This window comes from Thalassophryne amazonica, chromosome 16 (genome assembly GCF_902500255.1).
Source record: "Thalassophryne amazonica chromosome 16, fThaAma1.1, whole genome shotgun sequence".
NCBI classification, from domain to species: Eukaryota; Metazoa; Chordata; class Actinopteri; order Batrachoidiformes; family Batrachoididae; genus Thalassophryne; species Thalassophryne amazonica.
The window spans coordinates 79,092,669-79,116,041 of NC_047118.1; the positions used below are offsets into that span (position 1 = coordinate 79,092,669).

The window sequence follows — 23,373 nt, forward strand, 5'->3', positions numbered from 1 at the left end:
TTGTATTTCTTCATAACTGATGTCAGGAACTTGGAAATGTTCATGTATCCATATTGAACTGCCTGACGAAAACTGGCAATAAAACTGATTATTTACAGGTATTATCCCAATGATACCATTATTCCATTACTTATGCAACCCATCAGTGTGGCATTTATATTTTTAATTTATGTATATCAAGTTGTAGAGATTTGCTTTCAATTTGAATTTAAGGTAGATAAACTCTTCTACTTCTTGCACAGTCACTCAGTTTTTGAGAACTGTCTACTCCATGCAGATTTACCATAGTGTGCCATACTGTTTGTATTTATTTGTAATTAATGTAAATGAAGTCCAAGACATATTCAGTGGCAGCTTTACCGTCATAGAGTCTCGTCCACAACTACCACAAAAGACTCCAAGCTGTCATTCATGTTAAAGGGGGCAGTACACAGTTTTATGAACAGGGGTATGTAAACTTTTGATCATGGTCATTTGGGTAGTTTCTGTTGTCATTATGATTTAAAAAGAGTAAACACTGATGTTTGACAATAAATGGCTTCACCCAACCATTAACCATGAGTAAAAAAAGTTTCTCTTATTCATATTCTCTGAAAAATGGGGGAAACAAAAATCACATTATGCCAGGGTATGTAAACGTTTGAGCACAAATGTATATCGATGGGTGTGTGCCTTTCCAATTTTTTGTATTATTTTTGACAAATTTGCAAAAAAAATCTCACTTTTTTCACATTGTCATTATGGAGTATTGTGTGTAGAATTCTGAAGAAAAATGAATTTCATCCATTTTGGAATAAGGCTGTAACATTAAAAAATATGGAAAAAGTGCAGCGCTTTGAATACTTTCTGGACGCACTGTAAATGTCATTTGTCTTTCGAGTGCCACAGATTGTTTAGGGTCACCACAGTTAATCCAGTACAGAGCCAAATTGAGATTTGGCACAAATGTTCCATCTGATGCTCTTTGTGACGCAGCTCCAGTTGTACATGGACAAACACACACAGCTCCAGGTCTTCCCAAGTGGTCTCCCAACCAGGAACTAATCAGGAGCAACTGTGGTTCATGTCTGAGATCTGACAGGATCACATAGCACACACAGCGGCACAGCGGCATCAGCTAAATGAATGTCATATAATTCAGAAAAATGCAATGAAGAGAATTTTGTAAAAGTAAACAACAGAAGGTGAACATCCAAAGAGATTAAATGTAGAATCTTCTGTGTGCTGACAAACTCTAATCTGGTTTTAACAGAATCTTTGTGTTTCTTTTGACCATGAAGCTGTGGGTAGAGAAGTAAAGACAAAAAAGTCTGTCTAATCTCAGCCACTGAAGCTGTTGTGGGTCTGTCTGTGAGGGTCAAAGGATGAAAGATCAATCAGTCAATCAAGTTTTATTTCTATAGCACTTTACAACAGTTTTCACTGAACCAAAGTGCTTTCCAATAGCACCAACTAAAGATAAAATAAAAAGAACAGTATGAAAAACACACATAAAAGCATAATAAGAGCATCCAAATAGAATAAAAAATAGACAAAAAAAAGTGTCAAAGCAATTATGTGCAAAACGCTGCCCTGAACAAGTACGTTTTTAACTTAGCTTTAAACAGAGGCAAACTATTAATGGACCTCAGTTCAGGAGGTAATGCATTCCACAACTTAGGACCTGCTACTGCAAAAGAACGGTCACCCCATTGTTTGAACCTGGACCTGGGAACCTCCAGAAAGTTCTCCAAAAAGATGCTGTGAACACTCTGAGGTCCAAAGAGGCGTCTGATAAATTCATTTAAATTTGTGGCATCAAACTTTGGACGTTTTGATGAACTGTGGACTTCTTATTGTTGACCCAAGTCTCTTTTTTTCTCTCAGCTGTTAACTTCACTGTCACTGCTGACATCACACACCACAGTTCCCGCATCTGTTTCCTTGACAACAGACATGGCACATATTCTGGCTTTTTATCACTGCCATGGAGACGTTGTGAAATCCTGAGGGCGGGGTTACTGGTAAGTACTTGGTAAGCAAGTGAAATGTATTTAGATGTTACTTTTTGAGAATAAAATAAAGTGCTTAGATGCAGTGGCTGTGCATTCCACAGTTCAGGAGCCCCAAATTCAAAAGCACAGTCTGCTTTGGTTTACAATTTAGACTGAGGAACCGCCAACAGATTTTGGTCAGAGGATGCTGCAGAGTTCTGAGAGTTATCAACAAGAGTAATGTCTAAGGAGTACTTGTGCCGACTTTGGTGCTTGTATCACCATTTGCAGGATTGTTGCAGTTATCTGCTGCACTACCAGGTAAACAGGGGCTCTGGCACCCACATGCCCTCCCGCTCGGCAGACGGTGGACACGGCTGACTGGAAACTGCAATCCAGTGTGGGAGCAGAGTTTTCGCCTTGGCTCTGGCTTTACCGCCTGTTTTGCCTCTTTCGCTCATGATTTTGTTCTAATCCTTTGCTGTCAAACACAGAAAAAAAGAGAAATCAGCCAGAGAGTTGACTGATGACATGAGTTTTCTATTGACAGGAGCTCCACTTTACGCTCCATTCACAGCCTTATAGAGAGAAATGATCAACAGTTTTGTTAAATCTTCACAAATCGAATCTATGTATCTGAATTGACGTAAGCACAGATTTTTATGTCTTAAATGTAAATAACGGCAGAGAAATAGGCCAGAGAATCGACAGTGATTACAAGCGCAGAGCATGCATTTTCCACTGACAGCGTGAGACCGCTGCAGCGCTTCAACCTTTCAAGATTGGCGGTTCAGCGCTCCAGGTCACGTGACCAAAATACCTGTCTATTATGGGATGTCTATGGTTGTTACATAAAAATACAGAAATACAGTAAGTGTCTTTTCATTTAAAAAAGTAAAGATTTGCATGTAGCCACTGTCTTTAATGCATTGAACATAATAACATGGGTGAGCCGTTCCTGAATTGTTGTGCTGCTGCTGCAATGCATTATGGCAGTTTGGGGTTTGGGATTTTTTTTAATTATTGTTATTGTGGTTCCTGTTGGTTTACCAGTGTTGTTAGTGTTATAGATTTGTTGTGTTTTTCTAGTTCAAGTAGTGTAGTCCGTTTGGTAAAGAGTTATGTTGTCACCATGAGTGAAAAGTGTCTTTCGTTTGATGTCTTCTGCCACTGTCTGTCAGGGTCGCCAACTCTTACGCAGCCGGTGTGACAGTCATACTTTCAGCATCAATCTCACGCTCTCACAGACAAGCAAGAAATGTCACACCAAAATAAAAATTTCTCTTGTTAATTTTCTGGGGAGCACTAACATGGCTAAAACCCTTCAGTTGCCTCTCACACACCTGTAGAAGAGCTTGCTGAAATATTTGGGTAAAAGGTAGGAGGATGGATGTGGAGAGACAAAACAGAGTTTCACTTCTATAATTATTTTCATTTGTAAACGAGGATTTAAAAAAATTAGGGTTAGGGTTACCAAAATTTTTTGGTGCGCATTATGCATGCACAGTCTCACTCCAGCCAAGGTCCCAAAATTGGCAACCCTGCCATCTGTATTGTTGTGTGTGAAAAGCAAATGACACTTCTTCGAGGCAGCTGGCTCGCCCCCGTCTCCTGGCGGAGGGCTGAGGTCCTCACAGCGATCTGACTCTTGCACACGCACAACAGGCAGGAACTAACATGTATGAGTTTAGGGCTTACAAATGTTTTTGACCGTTAAGATTTGCTCACTTTGGCAGTAAAAAAAATGTTAGCGGACTGAAAGTTAGCGGAATTGAAGTTAGCGGAAGGTCATTGATCTGCTGATGGTTTTCAGAGTTAGCTGAAAAGCTAATCCGCTGATGGAAAAGATCCCGGATGTACGATTATTGTGTCATATGCATCATATTTTAAACCTTTAGTGCCTGCCCTCAAATGAGACTGTGCTGCCCAGTTGCTTCATGAAAAGCTTTTTTAGTTGTATCCGTGTGCTGTTGTCCTGGCAGTGATATATATATATACCTAGAAAAGATATCTATTATCCAAACTGACTGGCTTGTCACTCTTGGGAAATGAAAGGGTGTTCACCTGGATTGTAAAAACTACAGGGAAAGGGACTTCCAGAGGGCATTGCCAACAATGTGCTGGTTGCTTGCTGTTTATTGATCAGAGTAGTCTGGCTTTACACCCGAGAACGCTGCATCCGTGTTCTGCAAGTACTCATTGAATGCAAGTGTGAATGCTGCACGACGTCTTTTGTCTGTTGATTTTGTCAGTGCTTGACTTAATCAGGTTGGATTGTTGGAAATCCTAAGAAGTCACATTATCTCCAGTATGTACATAGTCAGTCATTACACAGGTACTGTGAGTGCTGTATAGAGTGGGGGTGGAGTCTCTGACTTCTTCCCAGTGAATTCTGGGGTTCCTCCTTCTGTTTGTTCTGGTTCCTATACTCTTCAGTGCTTGCATGGACTGGGTGTTGGTCAGATTGTTGTTGGTGAAGAAACCTTTACTGAATTTGACTTCAATGATGATGCTGTGAACTTTGTTGAATCAATAGATACTCTGATTGCAGCACTTGAGATTTTGTTCAGTTGAAATGTGAAGCTATTTCATAATATGGCTAAGTGGTGGATTTGTGACTGGTGGATTGATGGCCCAATTTTGAGATGAGATATACTTTATTGATCTCACAGTGGAGAAATTATGTTTACACTCCAGTTACGTCAGACAGCAAATAGTCCACAATTATTACTTGTTTACCGTAATAATGGCACACATCAGAATTAAAGACAGCACATACACATTTGACATTGTTTATGTGTACTATGTTTGAAGAAGTCCGTTATCCGAATTGAGGTGAAGGCCATGCAGCAACCCTGAGATGCGCCACCGCCAGCTTGGGGGGAAGAATGGGGGCTGCAGCTAAAACTGCACCGCCCCCGCAGAAGGGGAAAGGAGTGATGTGAGCAGACGCCGGAGTGGGGAATGTTGATGGGGGATAGGAGGGGGTGGGGGGAGGGAATGGAGCATGCTTCAGTCCTGTGAAAAGAAGTTTGTCTTTGTGAATTGAGATAAGAAACAACCAAATGATCCCCAGGCCGAAGAAATTCCTCTGGAGGGAAAACAGTCGGGCAATTTGACCTTCAGGCTTGATAAGCCTGTAGTGTTATGGTTTGAGCAGTGAAAAACACTTTTAACAGTTCCACTTGAACAACTAAATCCCAATTATGAATTAAGAATATTCGCAATTATGAATTAAGAATATTCACCAGCCTCTGAAATCTTAAACTTCAACTGCAAGGCACGCATCTGCTCCAAGATGTCATCCAATTTGCATCTGAGTTCAAGAGTCATCACAGTCTGAGAATGCAATGCCTTGCCCACCTCGTTAAGCATGACGGACAAGTGAGGGGCTGTGGTTCTTGATGCTGCCGTCTTGCCAATTTTCCGGTAGATCAGGGCAGCACATAAGCCAAAAAGTACCAGCCCTGCTACCATAAGACCAAAAGTGAATAAATCCTCAACGTCCTCAACGGAGAAAGGCGCCAAGCATACCACACGCCAGGAATTCCAGGAGTCGAGAACATAGCCCACAGGATGCGTTCCATCTGGGCAGGTAGAATCACCTGGTCCTGACCTTCTTGTAGAAAAAATGGTGTCAATAGCGATCAGAGACCAGCTGATCAATTCCATGGTTAATCCAATAGTAGTCCAATAGATCCAGTATCCAATATAATTTGAGGAATTCACAGTCTGGTGAAGTAGGGACTTGAAGGTTAAAGCAGAGAACAGAGATAAGGGAGAGTGGAGGAGATGCGACCGCCCTCATCGGAGTCCCAAGCTTCACCTTCATCCTTGACTATAAGGATGAATGTGTACCTGTCTCATCGTCACTGGCGTCACTGAGGCACCCTGGAACCATTGTCCTGGTGTCCAGCTGACATTGGTGTGTGTGTGTGTGTGTGTGTGTGTGTGTGTGTGTGTGTGTGTGTGTGTGTGTGTGTCAGATGTAGAAATGTGACGTCATCAACATGAGACGCGTGTAGCAAACTTTGGTTCACATCGACCAACAATAGTATGGTTTATTAATAAACCCTGGACTATTTTTTGCCTCTGCTGTGTCCCAAAAGAGAGTATATTATTGACTCTACTATCCGCCCGCTGTATAGCTGATTTGGATTTACCGTTCGGCCAGGACGTTCTTATCTTCCCAATGGAGAGGCGTGGCAGTGGATCGCCAAACAAACATAAGATGCAACAGGACAAAAGTAAAGGAAAACACGACCCAGTGGTAGGATTACAACCACTGGAGCCTGGCGATGCCATAAAGAACATGGTAAGCGAACAAATCGACACATTATTTCAGGACTGCGGGTTTATTCGTAAAATTAGTCAGCTTTTGGTTGACTGTCTGATTGAGCCCATAAAGCGTGCTATCACAGATTCCGTAGCGGAATCTGTTAGAGACTCTTTGAAACATGAATGGAAAGACATGGTTGACAAAATAAACGAACTTCAAAACAAGTATAATGACATTGAGGACATGTTAGATGAACAAGAGCAGTACTCTAGACGAAACTGCCTTGTCGTCTACGGTGTTCTAGAGAATGACCGTGAAAACACAAATCATGTAGTGATGGGCATTATTAAAAACAATCTCAACATCGATGTGAGGCCAGAGGATATCGATAGGAGCCATCGCCTTGGACCCAAATCTAACAGAAGGGATAAACCTCGAGGAATTATCATCAAATTCACTCATTATAACATCAGGGACTTGGTTTATTAGGCGAAAAAAAGGCTCAGAGGAACAACACCTAAGATATACATCTTGGAAAGCCTAACAGCGAAGCGAGGAAAAGTATTGGATGAGCTACGCAGGAAATATAAAGACAAGTTGACAGCTAGCTGGACTCAGGACGGGCGACTCTATCTGCTCACAAGAGGAAACCAGCGGCATGTTATTACCAAACTGTCTGATGCTAAAAAGTTGCGTCTACACTAATTAGGACTTGAGATCAGTACTGTATGCGAGTACTGAATTTTGTTGGTCAGATCTAGCATTGAGCCAAAACTTCAATTTTGCTTAACTTTTTTTTTTGTGTTAGAGTGAGTTTTGAGTGTTCTGTCGGTGCGTCAGTAGTGGTGTGTGTGTGTGTGTGTGTGCTTACGTGTATAATAACTTGAAAAAGCCTTAATTTAGATTAGGGATTAGGTTGTGTTGTTATTTCAGAGCAGTATTAGGGTGGTTTAAATCGTATAACTCTGATTCCTGTTTAGGTTAGTATGTTTATTTTATTGCTAGTTTTAGAAGTACTGTATTTTGGTGTATCACTGACATTTTCCCTTTTCATTTTTATTGCACTTAGCCAGATGAATTTTGCATATGTATCAAATATGTATCAAATGAATGTACACATTGGATATCATAAAAAAATATATATATATATATATTTTTTTTGCATTTAATGGGGTATGATGACATGACAATTGAATCAAATGAAGTGCTTCAACAGCATTGCTTTGAAAATATAAACTGCAAGAGGGCTACACCTGAAAACTTACAAGTGTTTAATAAATATCCTTTCTCAATACTACACCTTAATACAAGAAGCCTAGTTAAACATCACAATGACTTACTTACTTTGTTAGCCAGTCTTAATCATAAATTCAATATTATAGGATGCAGTGAAACATGGTTAAATGAATGAACATATCTGGACACACTTAAACTTGATGGTTATGTATTATACAATAGAAACAGAACAGGTACACAGGGTGGGGGTTTCTGTGTATATGCTAATGTACATGACTCTGTAACAGTCAGAGATGACTTAACTATAGATGACGGATTTTCGGATTCCCTGTTTATTGAGCTAGATATAAAAAATGATAAAAACATTATTGCTAGAGAAATATATCGGCCTCCAGATTCAGATTTAAATCTATTCTTAAATAGCTTGGCAGAACTCCTTAATACACTTAATACACAATACAATAAATAATTGTAACAAAATTGCTTTCTTCTAGGAGATTATAACATCAATCTTGCCGTCGAAAATGTGGCAAAAATAGATTTTTTAAATTGTATCTATGCGTCATCATTTTTTCCTACAATTAATCTGTATACAAGGGAAACCGAATCGGCCAGGACGTTCTTATGTAATTATGTAAAACCCCAACGGTCAAAACGACCCCCTGTGAGCAAGCACTTGGCTACAGTGGGAAGGAAAAACTCCCTTTAACAGGAAGAAACCTCCAGCAGAACCAGGCTCAGGGAGGGGCAGTCTTCTGCTGGGACTGGTTGGGGCTGAGGGAGAGAACCAGGAAAAAGACATGCTGTGGAGGGGAGCAGAGATCGATCACTAATGATTAAATGCAGAGTGGTGCATACAGAGCAAAAAGAGAAAGAAACAGTGCATCATGGGAACCCCCAGCAGTCTACGTCTATAGCAGCATAATGTCATTACAAATATACAGAACAATCGCTTTGACTCGGGTGTTATACTGTCGAATATCTCTGATCATTTTCCTGTTGTACTTTTTGTTGATATTACAAGACACCTAAACGAACCACTCCAAAAGACAAAAGTTAAAGTATTATCTGAAAAAAATTTAAGCTCACTCAAAGATCATCTTAAAGCAAAAGTATGAAATTCTGTTTATCATTGTAATACTCCAGATGATGCCTAGAATACACTTCTACAAGAGATATTTGACAGTATAAGCAAAACTATACCTGAAAAAGTAAACAAAATACTCTCTGGTAAACAGGAAAAATGGATCACCAAGGGCATCCTGAAATCCATTAAAACAAAAAATAAGCTTTTTAAACTTTCTATTAAGAAGCCAACTGATGAAAACAAAGACAGGTATCGTAAATATAAAAATAAACTGACTAACTTGATAAGAATAAGTCAGAGAAATCAAAATTCACAAGATTTGAAGGCTGCCCATGGTGACCAAAAGCAATGCTAGAAAGTACTAAATAAAGTTCTCAGCAGGGGTAAAAAAACAACTGTCCTTCCTGACACCAAATGCAAACAGGCAAATGAAGATCTTGCCAACAGCTTCAACAATTCTTTCAATTCCATAGGAGAATCGCTATCAAAGATTATAAGGCCACCAGGGGGTGCTACATATCACTTGTATCTAAAAGGTAACTATTCTAAATCATTTTTCCTGAAACCAACTGATGAAGCTGAAGTCCTTAAAATCATAATGGGACTGAAACGTTCGTGCACTGAAGGGATGGAATTGGCATTGAATGAATGAATGAATGAAAACTGTTTATTTCGAACATTTGATACAACAACAATTACAAGATAGATCAATCAATCAATCAACTTTTTTTTTATATAGCGCCAAATCACAACAAACAGTTGCCCCAAGGCGCTTTATATTGTAAGGCAAGGCCATACAACAATCATGAAAAACCCCAACGGTCAAAACGACCCCCTGTGAGCAAGCACTTGGCAACAGTGGGAAGGAAAAACTCCCTCTTAACAGGAAGAAACCTCCAGCAGAACCAGGCTCAGGGAGGGGCAGTCCTCTGCTGAGACTGGTTGGGGCTGAGGGAAAGAACCAGGAAAAAGACATGCTGTGGAGGGGGGCAGAGATCGATCACTAATGATTAAATGCGGAGTGATGCATACAGAGCAAAAAGAGAAAGAAATACTCAGTGCATCATGGGAACCCCCCCACAGTCTACGTCTAAAGCAGCATAACCAAGGGATAGTCCAGGGTCACCCGATCCAGCCCTAACTATAAGCCTTAGCGAAAAGGAAAGTTTTAAGCCTAATCTTAAAAGTAGAGAGGGTATCTGTCTCCCTGATCTGAATTGGGAGCTGGTTCCACAGGAGAGGAGCCTGAAAGCTGAAGGCTCTGCCTCCCATTCTACTCTTACAAACCCTAGGAACTACAAGTAAGCCTGCAGTCTGAGAGCGAAGCGCTCTATTAGGGTGATATGGTACTACGAGGTCCCTGAGATAAGATGGGACCTGATTATTCAAAACCTTATAAGTAAGAAGAAGAATTTTAAATTCTATTCTAGAATTAACAGGAAGCCAATGAAGAGAGGCCAACACGGGTGAGATATGCTCTCTCCTGCTAGTCCCCGTCAGTACTCTAGCTGCAGCATTTTGAATTAACTGAAGGCTTTTTAGGGAACTTTTAGGACAACCTGATAATAAAGAATTACAATAGTCCAGCCTAGAGGAAATAAATGCATGAATTAGTTTTTCAGCATCACTCTGAGACAAGACCTTTCTGATTTTAGAGATATTGCGTAAATGCAAAAAGGCAGTCCTACATATTTGTTTAATATGCGCTTTGAATGACATATCCTGATCAAAAATGACTCCAAGATTTCTCACAGTATTACTAGAGGTCAGGGAAATGCCATCCAGAGTAAAGATCTGGTTAGACACCATGCTTCTAAGATTTGTGGGGCCAAGTACAATAACTTCAGTTTTATCTGAGTTTAAAAGCAGGAAATTAGAGGTCATCCATGTCTTTATGTCTGTAAGACAATCCTGCAGTTTAGCTAATTGGTGTGTGTCCTCTGGCTTCATGGATAGATAAAGCTGGGTATCATCTGCGTAACAATGAAAATTTAAGCAATACCGTCTAATAATACTGCCTAAGGGAAGCATGTATAAAGTGAATAAAATTGGTCCTAGCACAGAACCTTGTGGAACTCCATAATTAACTTTAGTCTGTAAAGAAGATTCCCCATTTACATGAACAAACTGTAATCTATTAGACAAATATGATTCAAACCACCGCAGCGCAGTGCCTTTAATACCTATGACATGCTCTAATCTCCGTAATAAAATTTTATGGTCAACAGTATCAAAAGCAGCACTGAGGTCCAACAGAACAAGCACAGAGATAAGTCCACTGTCCGAAGCCATAAGAAGATCATTTGTAACCTTCACTAATGCTGTTTCTGTACTATGATGAATTCTAAAACCTGACTGAACCTCTTCAAATAGACCATTCCTCTGCAGGTGATCAGTTAGCTGTTTTACAACTACCCTCTCAAGAATCTTTGAGAGAAAAGGAAGGTTGGAGATTGGCCTATAATTAGCTAAAATAGCTGGGTCAAGTGATGGCTTTTTAAGTAATGGTTTAATTACTGCCACCTTAAAAGCCTGTGGTACATAGCCAACTAACAAAGATAAGTTGATCATATTTAAGATTGAAGCATTAAATAATGGTAGGACTTCCTTGAGCAGCCTGGCAGGAATGGGGTCTAATAAACATGTTGATGGTTTGGATGAAGTAACTAATGAAAATAACTCAACTCAACTTTTTTTTTATATAGCGCCAAATCACAACAAACAGTTGCCCCAAGGCGCTTTATATTGTAAGGCAAGGCCATACAATAATTATGAAAAACCCCAACGGTCAAAACGACCCCCTGTGAGCAAGCACTTGGCAACAGTGGGAAGGAAAAACTCCCTCTTAACAGGAAGAAACCTCCAGCAGAACCAGGCTCAGGGAGGGGCAGTCTTCTGCTGAGACTGGTTGGGGCTGAGGGAAAGAACCAGGAAAAAGACATGCTGTGGAGGGGGGCAGAGATCGATCACTAATGATTAAATGCGGAGTGATGCATACAGAGCAAAAAGAGAAAGAAACAGTGCATCATGGGAACCCCCCCACAGTCTACGTCTAAAGCAGCATAACCAAGGGATAGTCCAGGGTCACCCGATCCAGCCCTAACTATAAGCCTTAGCGAAAAGGAAAGTTTTAAGCCTAATCTTAAAAGTAGAGAGGGTATCTGTCTCCCTGATCTGAATTGGGAGCTGGTTCCACAGGAGAGGAGCCTGAAAGCTGAAGGCTCTGCCTCCCATTCTACTCTTACAAACCCTAGGAACTACAAGTAAGCCTGCAGTCTGAGAGCGAAGCGCTCTATTAGGGTGATATGGTACTACGAGGTCCCTAAGATAAGATGGGACCTGATTATTCAAAACCTTATAAGTAAGAAGAAGAATTTTAAATTCTATTCTAGAATTAACAGGAAGCCAATGAAGAGAGGCCAACACGGGTGAGATATGCTCTCTCCTGCTAGTCCCCGTCAGTACTCTAGCTGCAGCATTTTGAATTAACTGAAGGCTTTTTAGGGAACTTTTAGGACAACCTGATAATAAAGAATTACAATAGTCCAGCCTAGAGGAAATAAATGCATGAATTAGTTTTTCAGCATCACTCTGAGACAAGACCTTTCTGATTTTAGAGATATTGCGTAAATGCAAAAAGGCAGTCCTACATATTTGTTTAATATGCGCTTTGAATGACATATCCTGATCAAAAATGACTCCAAGATTTCTCACAGTATTACTAGAGGTCAGGGAAATGCCATCCAGAGTAAAGATCTGGTTAGACACCATGCTTCTAAGATTTGTGGGGCCAAGTACAATAACTTCAGTTTTATCTGAGTTTAAAAGCAGGAAATTAGAGGTCATCCATGTCTTTATGTCTGTAAGACAATCCTGCAGTTTAGCTAATTGGTGTGTGTCCTCTGGCTTCATGGATAGATAAAGCTGGGTATCATCTGCGTAACAATGAAAATTTAAGCAATACCGTCTAATAATACTGCCTAAGGGAAGCATGTATAAAGTGAATAAAATTGGTCCTAGCACAGAACCTTGTGGAACTCCATAATTAACTTTAGTCTGTGAAGAAGATTCCCCATTTACATGAACAAACTGTAATCTATTAGACAAATATGATTCAAACCACCGCAGCGCAGTGCCTTTAATACCTATGACATGCTCTAATCTCTGTAATAAAATTTTATGGTCAACAGTATCAAAAGCAGCACTGAGGTCCAACAGAACAAGCACAGAGATAAGTCCACTGTCCGAAGCCATAAGAAGATCATTTGTAACCTTCACTAATGCTGTTTCTGTACTATGATGAATTCTAAAACCTGACTGAACCTCTTCAAATAGACCATTCCTCTGCAGGTGATCAGTTAGCTGTTTTACAACTACCCTCTCAAGAATCTTTGAGAGAAAAGGAAGGTTGGAGATTGGCCTATAATTAGCTAAAATAGCTGGGTCAAGTGATGGCTTTTTAAGTAATGGTTTAATTACTGCCACCTTAAAAGCCTGTGGTACATAGCCAACTAACAAAGATAAGTTGATCATATTTAAGATTGAAGCATTAAATAATGGTAGGACTTCCTTAAGCAGCCTGGCAGGAATGGGGTCTAATAAACATGTTGATGGTTTGGATGAAGTAACTAATGAAAATAACTCAGACAGAACAATCGGAGAGAAAGAGTCTAACCAAATACCGGCATCACTGAAAGCAGCCAAAGATAACGATACATCTTTGGGATGGTTATGAGTAATTTTTTCTCTAATAGTCAAAATTTTGTTAGCAAAGAAAGTCATGAAGTCATTACTAGTTAAAGTTAATGGAATACTCAGCTCAATAGAGCTCTGACTCTTTGTCAGCCTGGCTACAGTGCTGAAAAGAAACCTGAGGTTGTTCTTATTTTCTTCAATTAGTGATGAGTAGAAAGATGTCCTAGCTTTACGGAGGGCTTTTTTATAGAGCAACAAACTCTTTTTCCAGGCTAAGTGAAGATCTTCTAAATTAGTGAGACGCCATTTCCTCTCCAACTTACGGGTTATCTGCTTTAAGCTACGAGTTTGTGAGTTATACCACGGAGTCAGACACTTCTGATTTAAAGCTCTCTTTTTCAGAGGAGCTACAGCATCCAAAGTTGTCTTCAATGAGGATGTAAAACTATTGACGAGATACTCTAACTCTCTTACAGAGTTTAGGTAGCTACTCTGCTCTGTGTTGGTATATGACAATAGAGAACATAAAGAAGGAATCATATCCTTAAACCTAGTTACAGCGCTTTCTGAAAGACTTCTAGTGTAATGAAACTTATTCCCCACTGCAGGGTAGTCCATCAGGGTAAATGTAAATGTTATTAAAAAATGATCAGACAGAAGGGAGTTTTCAGGGAATACTGTTAAGTCTTCTATTTCCATACCATAAGTCAAAACAAGATCTAAGATATGATTAAAGTGGTGGGTGGACTCATTTACTTTTTGAGCAAAGCCAATAGAGTCTAATAATAGATTAAATGCAGTGTTGAGGCTGTCATTCTCAGCATCTGTGTGGATGTTAAAATCGCCCATTATAAGTATCTTATCTGAGCTAAGCACTAAGTCAGACAGAAGGTCTGAAAATTCACAGAGAAACTCACAGTAACGACCAGGTGGACGATAGATAATAACAAATAAAACTGGTTTTTGGGACTTCCAATTTGGATGGAAAAGACTAAGAGACAAGCTTTCAAATGAATTAAAGCTCTGTCTAGGTTTTTGATTAATTAATAAGCTGGAATGGAAGATTGCTGCTAATCCTCCGCCCCGGCCCGTACTACGAGCATTCTGACAGTTAGTGTGACTCGGGGGTGTTGACTCATTTAAACTAACATATTCATCCTGCTGTAACCAGGTTTCTGTTAGGCAGAATAAATCAATACGTTGATCAATTATTATATCATTTACCAACAGGGACTTAGAAGAGAGAGACCTAATGTTTAATAGACCACATTTAACTGTTTTAGTCTGTGGTGCAGTTGAAGGTGCTATATTATTTTTTCTTTTTGAATTTTTTTGCTTAAATAGATTTTTGCTGGTTATTGGTGGTCTGGAAGCAGGCACCGTCTCTACGGGGATGGGGTAATGAGGGGATGGCAGGGGGAGAGAAGCTGCAGAAAGGTGTATAAGACCACAGCTCTGCCTCCTGGTCCCAACGCTAGACAGTCACAGTTTGGAGGATCCAAGAAAATTGGCCAGATTTCTAGAAATGAGAGCTGCTCCATCTAAAGTGGGATGGATGCCGTCTCTACTAACAAGACCAGGTTTTCCCCAGAAGCTTTGCCAATTATCAATGAAGCCCACCTCATTTTTTGGACACCACTCAGACAGCCAGCAATTCAAGGAGAACATGCGGCTAAACATGTCACTCCCGGTCTGATTGGGGAGGGGCCCAGAGAAAACAACAGAGTCCGACATTGTTTTTGCAAAGTTACACACCGATTTAATGTTAATTTAGTGACCTCCGATTGGCGTAACCGAGTGTCATTACTGCCGACGTGAATTACAATCTTACCAAATTTACGCTTAGCCTTAGCCAGCAATTTCAAATTTCCTTCAATGTCGCCTGCTCTGGCCCCCGGAAGACAATTGACAATGGTTGCTGGTGTCGCTAACTTCACATTTCTCAAAACAGAGTCGCCAATAACCAGAGTTTGATCCTCGGCGAGTGTGTCGTCGAGTGGGGAAAAACGGTTAGAGATGTGCACGGGTTGACGGTGTACACGGGGCTTCTGTTTAGGGCTACGCTTCCTCCTCACAGTCACCCAGTCGGCCTGCTTTCCCGACTGCACGGGATCTGCCAGGAGGGAACTAACGGTGGCTAAGCCACCTTGGTCCGCACCGACTACAGGGGCCTGGCTAGCTGTAGAATTTTCCACGGTGCGGAGCCGAGTCTCCAATTCGCCCAGCCTGGCCTCCAAAGCTACGAATAAGCTGCACTTATTACAAGTACCGTTACTGCTAAAGGAAGCCGAGGAACAACTAAACATTTCACAACCAGAGCAGAAAAGTGCGGGAGAGACAGGAGAAGCCGCCATGCTAAATCGGCTAAAAGCTAGTAGCTACGCAACCTAGTGGATTCCTAAAAACACGCAAAGTGAATAATGTGTAAATAATTTAGAGGTGATTCAGCAGAAGGAGTGCTTTAGTTAAGGCACCAGACAGGCCATGAAGCAGCACAAGTAACGCACGGCAACAGCGAACGCACGACAACGGTGCAAAAATAAAATAAAAATCCACTAGACAGGCTGTGGAGCAGCACAGGTAACGCACGACAACGGTGGCAAAAAACAAAATAAAAATCCACTAGACAGGCTGCGGAGCAGCACAGGTAACGCACTACAACAGTGGTAAAAAATAAAATAAAAATCCACTAGACAGGCTGTGGAGCAGCACAGGTAACGCACGACAACAGTGGTAAAAAATAAAATAAAAATCCACTAGACAGGCTGCGGAGCAGCACAGGTAACGCACGACAACGGTGGTAAAAAAATAAAAAAAATAAAATAAAAATCCACTAGACAGGCCGTGGAACAGCACAGGTAACGCACGACAACCGTGGTAAAAAATAAAATAAAAATCCACTAGACAGGCTGCGGAGCAGCACAGGTAACGCACGACAACAGTGGTAAAAAATAAAATAAAAATCCACTAGACAGGCTGTGGAGCAGCACAGGTAACGCACGACAACAGTGGTAAAAAATAAAATAAAAATCCACTAGACAGGCTGCGGAGCAGCACAGGTAACGCACGACAACGGTGGTAAAAAAATAAAAAAATAAAAAAAATAAAATAAAAATCCACTAGACAGGCCGTGGAACAGCACAGGTAACACACGACAACAGTGGTAAAAAATAAAATAAAAATCCACTAGACAGGCTGCGGAGCAGCACAGGCAACGCACGACAACGGCGGCAAAAAACAAAATAAAAATCCACTAGACAGGCTGCGGAGCAGCACAGGCAACGCACGACAACGGTGGCAAAAAATAAAATAAAAATCCACTAGACAGACTGCGGAGCAGCACAGGTAACGCACGACAACGGTGGTAAAAAATAAAATAAAAATCCACTAGACAGACTGCGGAGCAGCACAGGTAACGCACGACAACGGTGGCAAAAAATAAAATAAAAATCCACTAGACAGGCTGCGGAGCAGCACAGGTAACGCACGACAACGGTGGTAAAAAATAAAATAAAAATCCACTAGACAGACTGCGGAGCAGCACAGGTAACGCACGACAACAGTGGTAAAAAATAAAATAAAAATCCACTGGACAGGCTGTGGAGCAGCACAGGTAACACACGACAACAGTGCTAAAATAAAATAAAAATCCACTAGGCAGGCTGTGGAGCAGCACAGGTAACGCACGACAACAGTGCTAAAAAATAAAATAAAAATACACTGAACAGGCTGTGGAGCAGCACAGGTAACACACGACAACAGTGCTAAAAAATAAAATAAAAATCCACTGGACAGGCTGTGGAGCAGCACAGGTAACGCACGACAACAGTGCTAAAAAATAAAATAAAAATCCACAGAACAGGCTGTGGAGCAGCACAGGTAACACACGACAACAGTGCTAAAAATAAAATAAAAATCCACTAGGCAGGCTGTGGAGCAGCACAGGTAACGCACGACAACAGTGCTAAAAAATAAAATAAAAATCCACTGAACAGGCTGTGGAGCAGCACAGGTAACACACGACAACAGTGCTAAAAAATAAAATAAAAATCCACTGGACAGGCTGTGGAGCAGCACAGGTAACGCACGACAACAGTGCTAAAAAATAAAATAAAAATCCACAGAACAGGCTGTGGAGCAGCACAGGTAACACACGACAACAGTGCTAAAAAATAAAATAAAAATCCACTGGACAGGCTGTGGAACAGCACAGGTAACACACGACAACAGTGCTAAAAAATAAAATAAAAATCCACTGGACAGGCTGTGGAGCAGCACAGGTAACGCACGACAACAGCGCTAAAATAAAATAAAAATCCACTGGACAGGCTGTGGAGCAGCACGACAACAGTGCTAAAAAATAAAATAAAAATAAAAACGAAAGCGTTAGCAAGCTAGTTAGCTTGCCAACGCTGATGAAAGTTAGCTGATAAAAGTGCTCCGTCGCGATGTTTCGACCGTTAGAGGTCTTCTTTAGGCGTTGGAGCACGGTGAAAAAGTAAAAAAAAAAAAAAAAAAAAGTAAAAAAGTCTTGAAAAAGACTGTTAATTCAAAGAACTCAAACAGCTCAGTTCAAACAGCTAACAGATACAGCAGAACACCGCTGTGCTCCGGAACAGGAAGTCACAGGAAGTCAGGAATATCTCTCTACTCTGATTGACTCAGAATCAGAGTAGAGAACTCAGACAGAACAATCGGAGAGAAACAGTCTAACCAAATACCGGCATCACTGAAAGCAGCCAAAGATAACGATACATCTTTGGGATGGTTATGAGTAATTTTTTCTCTAATAGTCAAAATTTTGTTAGCAAAGAAAGTCATGAAGTCATTACTAGTTAAAGTTAATGGAATACTCAGCTCAATAGAGCTCTGACTCTGTCAGCCTGGCTACAGTGCTGAAAAGAAACCTGGGGTTGTTCTTATTTTCTTCAATTAGTGATGAGTAGAAAGATGTCCTAGCTTTACGGAGGGCTTTTTTATAGAGCAACAAACTCTTTTTCCAGGCTAAGTGAAGATCTTCTAAATTAGTGAGACGCCATTTCCTCTCCAACTTACGGGTTATCTGCTTTAAGCTACGAGTTTGTGAGTTATACCACGGAGTCAGACACTTCTGATTTAAAGCTCTCTTTTTCAGAGGAGCTACAGCATCCAAAGTTGTCTTCAATGAGGATGTAAAACTATTGACGAGATACTCTAACTCCCTTACAGAGTTTAGGTAGCTACTCTGCTCTGTGTTGGTATATGACAATAGAGAACATAAAGAAGGAATCATATCCTTAAACCTAGTTACAGCGCTTTCTGAAAGACTTCTAGTGTAATGAAACTTATTCCCCACTGCAGGGTAGTCCATCAGGGTAAATGTAAATGTTATTAAAAAATGATCAGACAGAAGGGAGTTTTCAGGGAATACTGTTAAGTCTTCTATTTCCATACCATAAGTCAAAACAAGATCTAAGATATGATTAAAGTGGTGGGTGGACTCATTTACTTTTTGAGCAAAGCCAATAGAGTCTAATAATAGATTAAATGCAGTGTTGAGGCTGTCATTCTCAGCATCTGTGTGGATGTTAAAATCGCCCACTATAAGTATCTTATCTGAGCTAAGCACTAAGTCAGACAGAAGGTCTGAAAATTCACAGAGAAACTCACAGTAACGACCAGGTGGACGATAGATAATAACAAATAAAATTGGTTTTTGGGACTTCCAATTTGGATGGAAAAGACTAAGAGACAAGCTTTCAAATGAATTAAAGCTCTGTCTAGGTTTTTGATTAATTAATAAGCTGGAATGGAAGATTGCTGCTAATCCTCCGCCCCGGCCCGTACTACGAGCATTCTGACAGTTAGTGTGACTCGGGGGTGTTGACTCATTTAAACTAACATATTCATCCTGCTGTAACCAGGTTTCTGTTAGGCAGAATAAATCAATACGTTGATCAATTATTATATCATTTACCAACAGGGACTTAGAAGAGAGAGACCTAATGTTTAATAGACCACATTTAACTGTTTTAGTCTGTGGTGCAGTTGAAGGTGCTATATTATTTTTTCTTTTTGAATTTTTTTGCTTAAATAGCAGTAGATCAGTAAAGACAACAACAAAAAGTTCCTACTGTGTACCCAACATGTCCGAAAAGGGGTAGGGTGAAGCATCAGCTTATTTATCCCTACCCCTTCTTCCCCACAACCAGTAATACCCTTTGCCACATATACACATAGATTCCTACACACCTAAACCGATATCAATATATATATATATATCAACATACATACACATATATACACACATATATATACACATATACACATATATATACACAAACATAAATATACACCTACACATACCTACTTACATACAAAATACTATATATTTACAAGCCGAAGCAAAAAACAAAAACACCCTAACCCTCATTACCCTTCCTCCTCCCTATACCTAGAAAAAAACATTTTTGTACCGCTGTTTGAACTGGTTCATGCTTGGACATTGCTTGAGCCCCACTCCCAATCTGTTCCACATCCTCACCCCACAGACAGAAATACAGAAACCTTTTAATGTTGTTCGTACCCACTGATGCTTTAAATTAAATTTCCCCCTCAGACTGCAATCCCCTGATCTGTTAAAAAACATATTTTTAATATTTGCTGGAAGTAAATTGTTTATTGCTTTATACACGATTTGTACTGTTTGAAAATGAACCAAGTCTGTGAATTTTAAGAATTTGGATTGTAAAAATAGTGGATTTCTATGATCTCTATAGCCAGTATTATGAATAATTCTTATAGCTCTTTTCTGCATTACTGATAGTGATTGTGTTGTACCTTTATAAGTATTACCCCATACCTCTGCACAGTACTGTAAATATGGTAAATCCAGTGAGCAGTAAAGAAAGCGGAGTGAGTTGTGGTCCAGAATATGTTTCGCTTTGTTTAGAACTGAAATGCTTCTTGACAGTTTACTTTGTATATGTTTTATATGAGTCTTCCAGTTTATCTTATCATCTATTATCACCCCCAGAAACTTATTTTCATGTACCCTTTCAGTATCTACCCCCTCGACTTGTAACTGAACCTGTATGTCTGTATTACAATAGCCAAATAACATGTATTTTGTTTTACTTACGAGGTCTGTCCGTAAAGTATCGTACCTTTTTATTTTTTATTTTGGGACATGTCCAGCTCTCCACAAGTTCTTTTATACTCACTCAACTGGTAAGCACTGAAAGCTGAGATAGGCATGTCCCAACTTGTCCTCTAACACTCCGAAACGGAGGTGTTCCTTTGTCTCGCTTCATCAGCGAATCGGTCGTGACGCGCAAAGCCTCCGCGCGGCTTTCCATGACAAAATCTCTTGTTAAAAGTGAAATCTGCCGGAAAATGGCTGATGTCCAGGTCTTGTGAAACCAGAGAAAGAGCACACGACAGTCTCGTATCCACAGAGCCATCAGCTTAGAAATGATCCAGTGGTTTGTGCCGCATCGTCGCAGCTCGCAGCGCGGCGCACCGACCGTCCTTAAAGGGGTCCTTATACCTGTAGTTAAAGTCCTTATTCTCTGTGAAGCCCATAAAAGTTTCACTGAAAGCCAGATAAATTTTTCGAATGGTTTTCAGGTGCCAGTCTCTAACAGCTTCTGAAAAAATTCTGATGGAAAAAAAGTCCTTTTCATTCCGCCATTTCCAGACAATGAAAATCCGACGAGGGGGCGGGACCACTCCTTCCACAAGGCGTGCTCACAGGCGAATGACGTCACCGACAGGCGTGGAAAAACTCACGCATGCGCACAAGGGTTCAAGCATGTCTGACGTAAAAACATATGAATGAAATCCATATAGTTTTTGAAAAAAATAAAAAGGTACAATACTTTACGGACAGACCTCGTAAGTTTAATGATCATTTGTTTCTGTCAAACCATATTTTCAATTTTCCCATTTCTGTACTAATCCTCCTCAGTAACTCCTGCAAATCCCCCCCTGAACAAAAAATGCTTGTGTCATCTGCAAATAATACTAATTTTAATATTTTGGAAACATTGACAATATCATTTATATAAATTAGAAACAGTTTTGGACCCAATACTGACCCCTGTGGGACGCCACAAGCATTGTCCAAGCATGATGATGTATATTCCCCCAACTTCACAAACTGTTTTCTGTTACTTAAGTAGCTTCTCACCCAGTGCAACACCAACCCCCTAATCCCATACTGTTCAAGTTTATTGATTAATATGTCATGACTGATTGAATCAAAAGCCTTTTTAAGGTCTATAAATATTCCAACTGAATGTAATTTGTGGTCTATGACGTTTGTAATCTCCTCAACTGATTCTATTAATGCAAGTGATGTTGAACTATGTGCTCTGAATCCATATTGACTATCAGTAAGTAATTTATGTTTATTTATGAATTTGTCTAATCTATTATTGAATAACTTTTCTAATAATTTGGAAAATTGTGGAAGCAAAGAAACAGGTCTATAATTTGTGAAGTGGTAGAATGCATTGAAAGAGTACAGTACATAAAATTTTTAGGTATATATATTGATGAATTTTTATATTTTAAAAAACAAATTGATGAATTGACAAGTTATCGAAATATGTTGGATTGTTCTATAAAATTCGACATTATCTCCCTCTCAAAGCTCTTATAACACTTTATCAAACTTTATTTGAACCACATTAGAATTACTGCAAAATTATATGGTGTAACACGTATCCTAGTTATCTCAATAAATTGATTGCTTTGCAAAAGAAAGTGATTTGTGTTATAACCTGGTCCGAATATAATGCTCCCTCTGATCCGCTCTTTTGTAGGCTTAAACTTCTGAAGCTAACTGAGAGCAACATATTTCAGAATGCATGCATGATGTATAATGTAGTATATAAGCGAAATGAAAGACTTTGCCAACTAATCCCAATTACTTATCCAACTCATGAATATAACACAAGAAGAAAAATCAGGTGAAGGGCAAAAAGCGTAAACTGAAATGTACTAATTTTAGCATTACATGAAAAGGTCCACAGATCTGGAATGTAATTGACGATACAATAAAAAACTCAGTATCATTAAGTATATTTAAGAAACTTTTGAAAAATGACTTGTTGCTACATTATACTCAGGCTAGACCCTAATAGTAAATAATACAAAACAATGTGTATATAATGTACACAACAATGAAATTCAAATGTATTATAATTAAATGTCTTTGTACCTTGTTTTTTTAATGCCTCTGTCACGACTGTAAATGTAAGAAAAATTGCTGCCGCAAATAATCTAATGTGTTTGATGATGTACCTTTGTGAATATGACTGCAAAAATCAGTATGAGATTAGTTGATGGGATAAGTGCAATATCATTTCCAGATAATGTGGGACTGTATGAATGTGTGTGGGAGTGCTTAATGCATCCATAGGGGTTGGGGTGGTGGGTGTTTTTTTTTTTTTTTCTTTTACTGTTGTATTGTAATACGAGGTCTGTGAGAAAAGTATCGGACCTTTTTATTTTTTTCAAAAACCATATGGATTTGAATCACGTGTGATTGCATAGAAATGAACGGCACATTCCACTGTTACGCGCGGTGGAGCCGCATGGCGCAAAGCAACGCCGTGATGAAGCCTTCCAGGACATGCTGGGGTATGTCCAGCTCATGCACAATCACAATCGGATAATCACACGACTGAAAAGCAACCAGAATCCATCTGAAATCCACCTGAAAGCCGTCCTGTGAGACCAACACGGAGGTGGTTTTGTGCCACGTAATGAACGACTCCGTGGCGCGCCCCTCCGCTTTTCTTTCCATGACAAAAACTCCTGTAACAGTGGAATGTGCCGTTCATTTCTAAACAGGATGCTGTCTTGATCCGGTATGTCATTTGACTAGCACAGGAATTGTGAAAAGACGTGGACATCAGCACATTAAGACAGACGTGCGGAGGAGTTCCGCGCGTCGCGGTGGAGCCGCATGGCGCAAAGCAATGCCGTGATGAAGCCTTCCAGGACATGTTGGGGCATGTCCAGCTCATGCACAATCACAATCGGATAATTACATGACTGAAAAGAAATTTTCTGAATGGTGTCCACCTGGAGGTGTCTCACAGTTTCTGGAAAAA

General features: G+C 40.0%; 1 protein-coding gene across 1 annotated transcript in view; it reads left to right on the forward strand.

The window, feature by feature from the left end:
- Nucleotides 1-23,373, forward strand: part of LOC117527899 (integrin alpha-3-like) — a 132,794-nt gene that overhangs the window by 43,432 nt on the left and 65,989 nt on the right. The window contains exon 14 of the mRNA XM_034190404.1: nt 1,867-2,003. Coding sequence (XP_034046295.1) covers nt 1,867-2,003 — 137 coding nt within the window. The remainder of the gene's footprint in view (nt 1-1,866; nt 2,004-23,373) is intronic.